Source organism: Colletes latitarsis, chromosome 2, assembly GCF_051014445.1.
Source record: "Colletes latitarsis isolate SP2378_abdomen chromosome 2, iyColLati1, whole genome shotgun sequence".
Classification (NCBI taxonomy): Eukaryota; Metazoa; Arthropoda; class Insecta; order Hymenoptera; family Colletidae; genus Colletes; species Colletes latitarsis.
The window spans coordinates 19845021-19857558 of NC_135135.1; the positions used below are offsets into that span (position 1 = coordinate 19845021).

Genomic DNA, 12538 nt, shown 5'->3' on the forward strand with positions numbered 1-12538 from the left:
CACCAAAAATTATCGTAATTGACCCCCGCAACTAAAAATAATTTTTTCAGAATTATTTGAAACTTTTCAATTTCGATGAAAAATTTAGGCACCTACTCGAATTTTTTTCTCGAAAGTGGGTAGGATTTCGGAGGTATGTCTATTGAACAAAAATAATTGTAAGAGACCCCTGCAACTAAAAATAATTTTTTTAGAACGATTTGAAACACATGAAATTTCAGGGGAATTATTCATTCATCAGATATTATATTTTCGTTTAAGAATTTTTTTCTCAAAACTGGGTAAGATTTCGGGGGTATGTCTATTAACCAAAAATGATCATAATTGACCTCCACAACCAAAAATAATTTTTTCAGAATGATTTGAAATTTTTTAATTTAATTTTTTATAACTTTTCAACGAAACCTACAACAATTTTTGTCTTATTTTGGCCTCTAGAATCTCCCATTAATATTTTTCCCTTTGTAGACCGAACACCCTATATATTGCATTTTTAATAATGCAGCAGTTTTCGAGGATTCAAAAATCAATGGTCCGTTGCAAGCTGAACGCGTTATTTGTTAAAATTCACGTCGAGTGTTATGTATATTTTTCAATCGTATTTTGCGAAAAATTGTACCCTCCGTAACGCGTGTAATAAAATTTTATTTTTATATTCGGTATTTCGATGTTTAATAACTTTTAATTAAAATGGCCGATCCATCATCCGAATTAACGCGATACGAAATTAATTTAATTGAAAAAACTTCTCGCAGACGCTGCTAAAAGTACGAGCTTCGTGTTTAATAAATGCAAAACTTCATTTTCTTCTACTACCAAAGATACAATTATTCTCAATCTTTAAAGTTACGTTTTCATAAAGTTAATTCACGTAAAAAAAATTTAATTGCACCTGCATCGGTGCATTTCTGAATAAAGTTACAGCTCGTTACTGATTACTAGACGCAACCCTGTATATTTTTGTTTATACCGTAGGATCAGTGATAATCGCAGAGAGCTTCTCATTTGCTATTGACATTATTCACTGTGATATTTAACGCGCGTACTGCGTCGCGATGAAAATCCCTTCGTAACATAATACAAAGGATGGCCACCCTTATCTCTGCGAGCCAGACTCGCGAACCCTACCGAGTTCCGAGCCCTTTGAGCCAAAGTATCGATATTCACTTTGCAAAGTCCATATTAAAGCTGCCAGGGAATAAATTCTCTCAACGGCTTCTTCTTTGTCGAGGCTTATCGCGAGTAAAGTTCGCGAGAGCATCGAGAACTTGAATGAAAATTGCATTTGTTTCGCAAAAGGGAATATCGTGCTGCGCGGACTTATCGAACGGTTCGAATTTATGAAATTAATAAATATACGATAAACTTTGTCGTAACTCCAGCGTCCCTGATATCGCGTTGTCGAGAATTCATTAAATTAATGCTCGAACAATTACTGTAATTTAACGACGCACGGCCATGGTATTTCATATCTCTCGTTAAACTGTATATTCGAATTGGAATTTCTATCGAATGGCCTCGAAATTTCTAACAGAATTTCCTCCAAGTACATTAAATAAACGATGAAAAGTTTAGTTGTGCTTGTCGAATGCGGAACACGCAGGTTGATTAAAAATATTTCACCGGCGCGGGATCTTTGGCTTAAAAATAATACAATCGTCGAGGTGCAAACGAATCTCCGGACTGTCGAGAGCGTTCGCTTAATTACGATTCGTGTACAACAATCGCGCGTTGAATTTATTGCACGGATTTAATTAACTTTCAATTTCAGCACGTAGCTCGTGCATACGGGTACCGTAACCTTAATCCGTTCGCGCGTTCATAATCAACGCGTTCGATACTGTTTAAAATTTAGTTAGGGGTCTGAAAAACAACGCACGAAAATGCAGTTAATGTTTACTCGTAATCGATAAAAATAGTATAAAAATCGTCGTAACGATGTAAGAGTCTTCGAAATTTAATTCTGTGGGTTTGTGATTCCCCTGTAACTCCTATTATTATCGTCCAATTCAAGTAATACAGCGTCGAGTTGCTTTTTATGTATTTACAAAAGAGTATAAACTACTTAATCTGCTGAAATATCAGCTATAATTATTATTATATTAATACAGCACGTTTGGTGCTTATGCAACGCCCTTTAGTGTTTCACACGCACGAAAATGCAGTTAATGTTTACTCGTAATCGATAAAAATAGTATAAAAATCGTCGTAACGATATGAGAGTCTTTGAAATTTAATTCTGTGGGTTTGTGATTCCCCTGTAACTCCTATTATTATCGTCCAATTCAAATAATACAGCGTAGAGTTGCTTTTTAAGTATTTACAAAAGAGTATAAACTACTTAATCTGCTGAAATATCAGCTGTAATTATTATTATATTAATACAGAACGTTTGGTGCTTATGCAACGCCCTTTAGTGTTTCACACGCACGAAAATGCAGTTAATGTTTACTCGTAATCGATAAAAATAGTATAAAAATCGTCGTAACGATGTAAGAGTCTTCGAAATTTAATTCTGTGGGTTTGTGATTCCCCTGTAACTCCTATTATTATCGTCCAATTCAAATAATACAGCGTAGAGTTGCTTTTTATGTATTTACAAAAGAGTATAAACTACTTAATCTGCTGAAATATCAGCTATAATTATTATTATATTGATACAGCACGTTTGGTGCTTGTGCAACGCCCTTTACTTTTTCACACGCACGAAACTTCTTCGTTACTAATATTAGGTTGTTGAAATTTGTTCCAGACGAGGAGTACGACCAAAAGAACGTGTCAGTCATGCTCGATGGCCAAGAAACGGAACTGGTGATCATCGATCATCCCGCGGCCGAGATGTCGGTCAGCATTAAGTCTAACAATATCATTCGATTATGTAAACGCCATTTTGTACATTTCTCTCTTCCTATTTCCTGTCTCTCGAGACACGTGTTCTCAGACTCGCGTTTACGTAACGAAGATCCCTATATCCCGTTTGGAAGTTCAGTTCCTTTCCAACTTTGTATTATCGTTGTTGCTCTACACTTCGACTGAGAAAACTTTCTTAATAGCAATATAATTAACGATATTTTTAAGGCACTCTTTTGGGATACTCAGAATATCGAAAAGGTTGCACCATTAAAATTAATTATTTATTATCGTTGTTGCTCACCCTCTACTCTTCCACTGAGAAAACTTTTTTAATAGCAATATAATTAACGATATTTTTACCCAGGGTATCGAAAAGCCATTAAAATTAATTCTCTAACGTTGATCAGGTTGAGGCATTCTGTTCGACCTACAACCCGGACGTCTGTGTGGTGGTCTACTCCGTGGTGGACAGACAAAGTCTGAAGGTGGCCCAGGATACGTTGCTGTACCTTTGGAACAGCGACTACATGGCCAATCACGGTGTGATCCTCGTCGGGAACAAAGTCGACCTCGAACGGAAGCGCGAAGTCGCGTCAGTCGGTAAGCGCCGGAAACGAGGGTTGAATCTCGTAAAAATGAACCAAAAAAATTCTCTCAAACGTGGCCCTCGAATGTCCCCGTTACTTTTGACGATGGGATAATTTGTTGATAGGAACTGATTAAATAACTATATACAGACAATATTTAAAATGTTAAACACAACCACTTTAACTATTCCTTGGATATTACATAGTTTAACATAAATCAATTACAGTAATACCGACCATGCAGCTCGGACACGCGACTCGAGCAAAAGACCCGGGAATCCCCACACGATCAACCTCATCATAGATGTCGCCATTTGACCGCGAGATTATGAACCCGACATAACTTTATAAAACTGTATCGAACCTGTTCCTGCATTAAATAAGACTAACAGAACCGTCGTATTTCACTAAAAGTTTACAAGTTCACTAAATCAGAGACGTTCGTCGAATGTTCGTTGTTTCAGCAGGACCGCAGGCCAAGTTGTCTTTATATTATCGCAAGCAACCCAGTAACTTCGTTTAGCGGAACCGATTTCCACCGGTTGGAACGGCAACGTTTAGCCAAAATTCGTTTCGAGATATACCTCACGTGTCCCTCGTCTGTCCCGACAGTTGGCCGACGTTTGGCGAACCACTGCGGCTGCAAATTCATCGAAACTTCCTCGGGGATCGCGCATCACGTGGACGAGCTGCTGGTCGGCATTTTGGCGCAAATCAAACTGAACCCGCAGCGGGACCGGGATCAAGCGACCAGACGAAGAAGAAGCAAACACCGCAGGAGGATCCTGAAGCATCTGCTGGGCTTCAAGAGGAAAGCCAAGAGCTGCGAGAATCTTTTCGTTCTCTAACGTTTCACCATCGACGGGAACAATGTATTCGACGAAAAGATATTCTGTCTTTTATCGATCGATTGATTTTTCTGTGCGTAAGGTATACAGGGTGTTCCTGGGAAAAATTTTAATAGCGGATTCTAGACACTAAAATAAGACGAAAATCAAGAATACCAATTTGTTGATGGAGGCTTTGTTAAACAGTTATTAACGTTTAAAGTTCCGCCAGTAATGAATTTTTTTCTCGAAAGTGGGTAGGATTTCGGGGGTATGTCTATTCACCAAAAATGATTGTAATTGACCACCACAGCTAACAATATTTTTTTCAGAACGATTTGAAATTTTTTAATTTCGTCTAAAATTTTCAATACCTACTCGAATTTTTTTCTCGAAAGTGGGTAGAATTTCGGGGGTATGTTTGTTGACCAAATATGATTGTAATTGACCCCCTTAATTAAAAATAATTTTTCCAGAACGATTTGAAATTTTTTTTTTTTCTTCGAAAAATGTAGGCTTCTAATAAGATTTTCAGTAAGAAATTTTTTTCTCGAAAGTGGGTAGGATTTCGGGGGTATGTCTATTCACCAAAAATGATTGTAATTGACCCCCACAGCTAACAATATTTTTTTCAGAACGATTTGAAATTTTTTAATTTCGTCGAAAAATTTCAATACCTACTCGAATTTTTTTCTCGAAAGTGGGTAGAATTTCGGGGGTATGTTTGTTGACCAAATATGATTGTAATTGACCCCCTTAATTAAAAATAATTTTTCCAGAACGATTTGAAATTTTTTTTTTTTCGTCGAAAAATGTAGGCTTCTAATAAGATTTTCAGTAAGGAATTTTTTTCTCGAAAGTGTGTAGGATTTCGGGGGTATGTCTATTCACCAAAAATGATTGTAATTGACCCCCACAGCTAACAATATTTTTTTCAGAACGATTTGGAATTTTTTAATTTCGTCTAAAATTTTCAATACCTACTCGAATTTTTTTCTCGAACGTGGGTAGAATTTCGGGGGTATGTCTGTCGACCAAAAATGATTGTAATTGACCCCCGCAACCGAAAATAATTTTTTTAGAATTAATTAAAAATTTTTTTTTTCGTCGAAAAATTTAGGCACCAAATTAGATTTTCGGTAAGGAATTTTTTTCTCGAAAGTGCGTAGGATTTCGAGGGTATGTGTAAAGACCAAAAATAATCGTAATTGACCCCCACAACCGAAAATAATTTTTCTAAAACGATTTGAAATTTTTGAATTTAATTGTTAATAACTTTTTAACGAAGCCTTCATCGACAAATTGGTATTCTTAATTGTCGTCTTATTTTGGTCTCTAGAATCCCTCATTAAAATTTTTCCCAGTGGTGGCCAAACACCCTGTATATACAAATAGGAACGATGTGCTCGACAGAGAGGTATCGCGGGATGTTTCGTAAGACGTTGGATCAGCGATGCACGAGCAGAAATTCATTTAATCTTCTCATCACCGAACTAAACTTATGTCTTTGAACCCATTAACAAACTTTTATGTTCCAGTGCGATTGTCCTGTGCAGATCTTCGTCGCGCGTGTTCGTATTTTTCGTATCGAAAGTGTTACAATCGTCGAGGTTCTCTCGATTAGAACGAGTATAAACACGAGCTTGCTCCGATCAATTTTAATTATTCAAATAGCTTCTGATATATTTTCCAGTACGTGTAATTAAAAGTAATGGGAATAAGCTCGTGTTTGGACCCATTTTTATCGGAAGAACCGCAGTGATGCATTGATAATATTGTCGAGAATTTGATCCCAGGTATGTATCCAATTGCTCGAGAATCCAGTTAAAAAGATTGTCTATTGAATTCCCAATGATCCCAAGAAATTAAAGGATACACAAACAATTTAAAGGAATCAATTGGTCAATTAGAATTACTAGAGTTCACGAGGCTAAAGAGACACAGATGAGGCATCGTTGAAATGGTCCAACGTGTTACGAAACACACCACGAAAATATAGTTTCTTATTCTTGGGTGAAATATGGGGCATCTAACGAGGAAAGTCTTCGAGGGCTTGTCAATTTCAATGAGACTTGGCAAAGCGATAGATTCATATCTACAGCAAGCGTAACCATAATTATAGATGCTATAATTATGATTGCACTTATCGTCGCGTCTGAAACTTTAAAAATCGAGGAAAGTATTTTTACGACATTGATCGTGTCGAAAATGAACTTAAAAGAGAAAATGGAGGGAAATATTCTTTTAACAAATCGAATCAACGGAACGCAGGAATCGTACGAAAGGTGTGATTTTTATTTTTAGATGCTCCATACGAAGCAATATCGTAACAGTATCGCGAGTACGCTACGACTAATGTTTTAAAAGCTACGATTAAGGAATAGGGAACGCGTCGCGGGTGTGCTTCGTCCTTGAAAATCTCGTAGGTTAAAATTCTTACCGATTAAACGAATTTATTAAAAACAATTTAATACAAGTTGCTGTGTGTTCCGCCATTTTGTAACTCTCTATCGTTTGCATTGAAAACTAAAATAAAAAACAGTATCTTAAAGAGGAAGAGACGGAAACACGCTCGAAAGTTTGCAACTAAAATTAGATATTTCATCGACGCTCTTTGTTACGTGTTAAAAAACTTAATTTGTACGCGTAAATCCCGTAACTGGAGATTTCTATTGTCCTATCGAAAAACAAAGTAATTACAGCTCTCTCTGTGCACCGAGAACAGAAATTGTTCGAATGGTTAATTAACGTACGAAACTTTTATTATTCGTTGTAACGTGTTTCTTTTTTTTTTGTAACTTTAACAACGTTTTCGAGCAAACACTTCGATGAAATAAAACTTTCAACGAAAAACGGATGCAGCGTTTGGTTCTGTAATAGGCAGTAGTTAGTTTTATAGCGAGTAAGGTATTCGTGAATCTCTTTGTTCTTAACGTAGTTTGTCGCGATCGGAATGAAAAGCAAAAGGGAATAAATACGTCTTCGTGAATGAGTAATCGAAGATGTACAGAACATCCGAAACATATCGAATCCTCCAGTTGTATCGACGATAGAATTTTTAAGCCAGATCGTGATTTGCATCGAATTTCTAATTCGGGGTAGGAACTGTGTCCAATTTTATGAATTATTCGTTGCTTAAGAATCAGCGAATCTTGTGAACGAGACCAAGCAAAATTTGCAAGCGAAAAACAATTTCTTCGATTACAAAGACAGTATTAAAAGTTGAAACGCGCGTAACATGCTCTATAAAGAGATGATAAAAACTGTTAATAAACAGGAACCTTTAATATTTTGTTTTTTTTTTTTATTACGTCCACCGCGAGGCTGTTTTCCAAATCAGCACATTTAATCCTACGATTTGGTACAGAAACGAAATAGCGCATTCCAACTTACGACGTAAAGTGTTAGATACTCAAGTATTATTACTGTATAAAATTTTCGAAATTTGTTGTCAACTAGGCTTGATTCACAAGCGATTAGGATATTCTCGATTGAGTGAATCTATTGAAAACTAAGTGTTATTTTAAGCTTCGACTCGAGGGACCGTATCAAATCTGAATAAAGTTCTTGTGTAAAATATGTTGTTCGCCGTTTATTCAATGAACCCTATTGACGGTCAAAGCTGTTGAAATTTATGCAGTTATTTAAGTATTTACAAGGGATTTTTCTTATTAAAACAATTTGGATTTGAAAATGGATTTCATTACTTTTGTTATTGCTCGTCTCTTAATTCCTTTGCCAGTCGATTGTTAAAGTAAAGATCAGGTGTAGACGTTAACAAACTTTCAACAGTATGGATCTAGAAAGATTCGTATTATACAAAACATTAGTCCACTTTTTGGAATTATTTCGTTCCGGTATTTACATGAAATGTGACTTTCAGGAAATATTATACTGGGAAAAATTTTAATGGGAGATTCTAGAGGCCAAAATAAGACGAAAATCAAGAATATCAATTTGTTGATTGAGGCTTCATTAAAAAGTTATTAAAAAATTAAATTAACAAATTTCAAATCATCCTGAAAATATTACCTTTGGTTACAGGGGTCGATTACAACCATTTTTGGTGAATAGATATACCCCTGAAATCCTACCCATTTTCGAAAAAAAAATTCGAGAAGGTGTGAAATTTTTCGATAAAATTAAAAAATTTCAAATCGTTCTAAAAAAATTATTTTTGATTGCAGGTATCAATTATAATAATTTTTGGTCAATAAACATACCCTCGAAATCCTAACCATTTTCGAGAAAAAAATTCGAAAAGGTGTGAAATTTTTAGACGAAATTAAAAATTTTCAAATCGCTCTAAAAAAATTATTTTCGGTTGCGGGGGTCAATTACGATCATTTTTGGTCAACAGACATACCCCCGAAATTCTACTTACTTCCGAGAAAAAAATTCGAGAAGTTGCCAAATTTTTTCGTCGAAATTGAAAAATTTCAAATAATTCTGGAAAAATTATTTTTAATTGAGGGAGTCAATTACAATCATTTTTGGTGAATAGACATACCCCCGAAATCCTACCCATTTTCGAGAAAAAAATTCGAGAATGTATGAAATCCAACAAAATTAAAAAATTTCAAATCGTTCTAAAAAAATTATTTTTGTTTGCAGGGGTCAATTACAATCATTTTTGGTGAATAAACATACCCTCGAAATCTTGCGCATTTTCGAGAAAAAAATTCATTACGAGCGGAACTTTAAATGTTAATAACTTTTTAACGAAGCCTCCATCAACAAATTGGTATTCTTGATTTTCGTCTTATTTTGGCCTCTAGAATCTCTCATTATAATTTTCCCCAAGGGTGACCGAACATCCTGTATAATTTTATTTAACCTGCTTGCAAAAAATGTCGTCAACCATTATATGCTTACTCACTTGGATAACACGGCAATGGACAACAAGGAGGACAACATTTCGGTGGTGGGGGTAATGGGAAACACTTTGGTGGCGGTGGAGCTGGCAAAGGACCCGTACAACAAGGACCAGGTGCTATAGGAGGCACACAACAAGGAGGGGGTGGACAACAAGGCGCTGGAGGGGGTATTAGAGCAGGGAGCTCCTCAATCCTGGGTGGCAGTAACATAGTGCATACGGGTGGTGGTGGTATTTTTGGACACTGACTGTCAAAATTATGAATCCATAAAAACAAATTATAAATGTACGTAAAAACGAACGTACCAGCACTCGATCGCACAAATTAAGTATTTCAGTTCTTCCATGTCGTTCCAACATAATTCAGGCTTTTTGCTACCCCTGCAACTCATTCTGAACTCGACATGAAATCACTCCAATGTATCCTAATATGTGTAATATTTACTGTTATATTATTATTATTTAATTGAACGTGTTTACATTATTGTACGAAATAAAACTTTAAATTTTCCTGCGTGCCAAAAGTGACACAGTGATCCAAATGTAGTATAACCAAATAAAACATTCTCGAATCGCGAACATTATGAAAAAATAATTACTGAAATAAACTATTGGCATTTGTTATTTTTCCCTATTTCCAAGATCTATGCAGAGATGCCAGATTGGGTACCGGGTGCCTTATTCACACTATGGGTAAAAATTCTCTGGGTACAAATAGTTGCAACTTATTTTTAACAGAAATGCAGGTGCACGTGTTCGATGGAACCTTGTATTCAAAGACTCTGGGAACTGTAGAAAACCTCCTTGCCATTTCAATGTTATTGATTATGAAATAAGAATTCAACGCCGCTCACGGTGAAAAATAGAACTAAGCATGCAAAGAGTTGCATACTTGGAAATGATGCAAACCTGAATCGATCTGAATTCGACTAATATATCTGAATTTTTCTGGGAACTTATAATATAATTATAATTGAGGAATGATTAAATCTAAACTGTATTGCAAGAAATCGTAATTAAATTCAGAGAGACATGTTAATAATTAACACCGATCGAATATTAGAGAAATCGCGCGAAACCCGATTCAATTTCTGCCACGATTCCGACTCAATTTATAGTAGAAACGTATCAACACAGACGAAGTATACGAATAGATCTTACAACTTATGGACTTTCATGGCTCAATCTGACTGCCATACCGACCTGAAAATTCGAAGATGATTTTAGCGGCCTCTTCTCATGGATGGCGGTCAGTTGAGAAACTATTCAATGAATTAGTGTTGATGGGCAGTCAGCTGTAGTAACTATGTAAATGCATGTGAATTGACTATGGAAGGGACTGAAATTCATTTCTAAATCTGTTGGTAATGTGAGTGTTACGAAAATGGTAATGGGGTTTCGAAACCCCATAAAAATGGGTCGAAAAAATACACTGGGTGAAAGATCTACTCGTATACAGGGTGTTCGGCCACCCCCTGGGAAAAATTTTAATGAGGGACTCTAGAGGCGAAAATAAGACGAAAATCAAGAATACCAGTTTGTTGATAGAGACTTCGTTAAAAAGTTATTAACAATTAAATTCAAAAATTTCAAATCGTTCTGGAAAAATTATTTTCGGCTGCGGGGGTCAATTACAATCATTTTTGGTGAAAACATATACCTCCGAAATCCTACCCACTTTCAAGAAAAAAATTCGAGAAGGTGTGAAATTTTTCGACGGAAAAAAAAAGTTTCAAATCGTTTTGGAAAAATTATTTTCAGTTGCGGGGGTCAATCATTCTTGATGAATAGGCATACCCTCATTTGGGGGAACACCCTGTATATACGTCATTTGAGACAATACTCTAGAATCTTCGATGAATCAATGAGAATCGAAACTAACCTAATGAAGGTCTGGGTTCGGAAGTGGATAGAAAGTTTGTTAACGATTTCCATATTTTATGTTAACAATGGCTGATTAGAAAATTATGATCATATTTGCAACGAATAACGTAATAAAGAGATAAAAATATATAAATATTAATATGAATGTTAATTTTCAGTATATTTGTTTAAACGTACCAACATTCCCTCCAAAATTTGTCGAGTTGCCTGCCATCTTTTATGGTGTCGTTTACGCGCCAATAAAAGTTTCCATGGCGTCGAATTTCAATCAGGCACTGCAACAGAAACAAAATACAAATTAAATCATAATTAAACAATAATTAAACTAAAGAACATAAACGATTATCATAATTAAGTGATGATTAAATCGAAACCGTATTGCAAGAGACCGTAATGAAAACGCGAGTAGTAATAATGGAAGAATAAACAGGTTAGAATCACGCACCTCGGTCGCGAAACGCCGATACGTCTCGACACATCTTGCTAGGTTAATTTTCAAAGTACGACTGATGGCCCCTCGTTATGCTCGGTAACGCTCGTGATCTAGTTGACGGGGTGGGGGAAGGGCCGATGTCTCGCGAAGCTCGTTATTCGGAAAGGAATTGATGGATGGCGATATAATGTACAAATTAAATATACCTCACACTTTTGTCGATTTATACTAGCAGATGACAAAATTCTTGAATTTGTTAACATTATTCACTACGATGATTGCATGCAAATTATTTACAACTTTAACTAATCAAAGAATCGCGAATAATTCGTACTTCTTAAATGCATTTACACACAACTAGCCTGTTGCCTCACTAATTCAGTGAGTTTTTCAACTGACCGCCATCCGTGAGAAGAGGCCGCTAAAATCAGCTCCGAATTTTCAGGTCGGTATGGCAGTCAGATTGGAAAGTCCATAAGGTGCAAGGTCTACTCGTATAACTTGTCTGTGGCCTAACCCGATCGTCAACGTTGGTAACGCAAGGAAATTCACGAAGTTTGCTTATGATACAATATCGACAATAGTTTTAACTAAAAATTAGTAACGTATTGTACGGTCGCATGGTTCTAAAGTTGAGATACTTTTACATTACTCAAATTAGTTATAAATCATAAGATACATCAAGAAAGGCGAATAATTTATACTATGCAACTCACATATATTTACCCACGCTATACTCTGTTTACTCATCACACTAATTCAGTGAACAATTTCTCAACTAACCGCCAATCCATGAAAAAAGGGCGCTAAAATCAACTCTGAATTGTTAGACTGGTATGACAGTCAGTTCCCGCCAAAAATCCAGAAGATGTGAGGTTTACACGTACGCCTCATATGTGGTTTCAGTATTGCTGCACGGTAAAACAATGTTTTGGAAGATCCATTGCTAGATGGCAGTACTAATAGCACTTGGCGTTGGTGCATAGACGGAATATGAATGCAACGAAGACCTCGCGCATTTTCGTCGTTTATGGTGCACCTATTACATGTTGCACACATGGAGCCGAGGCTGGCTACA

At 36.1% G+C, this 12538-nt stretch overlaps 2 protein-coding genes across 2 annotated transcripts in view; one reads left to right on the top strand and one right to left on the bottom strand.

Annotated features, from left to right (window-relative positions):
• LOC143349411 (uncharacterized) overlaps nucleotides 1-7846 on the top strand; it is a 58945-nt gene extending 51099 nt beyond the window's left edge. Inside the window, exons 6-8 of the mRNA XM_076780658.1 lie at nucleotides 2753-2844; nucleotides 3261-3453; nucleotides 4053-7846. Of these exons, the coding sequence (XP_076636773.1) occupies nucleotides 2753-2844; nucleotides 3261-3453; nucleotides 4053-4288 (521 nt within the window). The 3' untranslated portion in view covers nucleotides 4289-7846. The remainder of the gene's footprint in view (nucleotides 1-2752; nucleotides 2845-3260; nucleotides 3454-4052) is intronic.
• Nucleotides 1-11511, bottom strand: part of LOC143349398 (uncharacterized) — a 79006-nt gene extending 67495 nt beyond the window's left edge. Inside the window, exons 1-2 of the mRNA XM_076780632.1 lie at nucleotides 11473-11511; nucleotides 11205-11302 (exon numbers count right to left, since the gene is read on the bottom strand). The gene's annotated coding sequence lies outside the window, so the exon portion shown is untranslated. The remainder of the gene's footprint in view (nucleotides 1-11204; nucleotides 11303-11472) is intronic.
• Between the last annotated feature and the right edge of the window lie 1027 nt (nucleotides 11512-12538).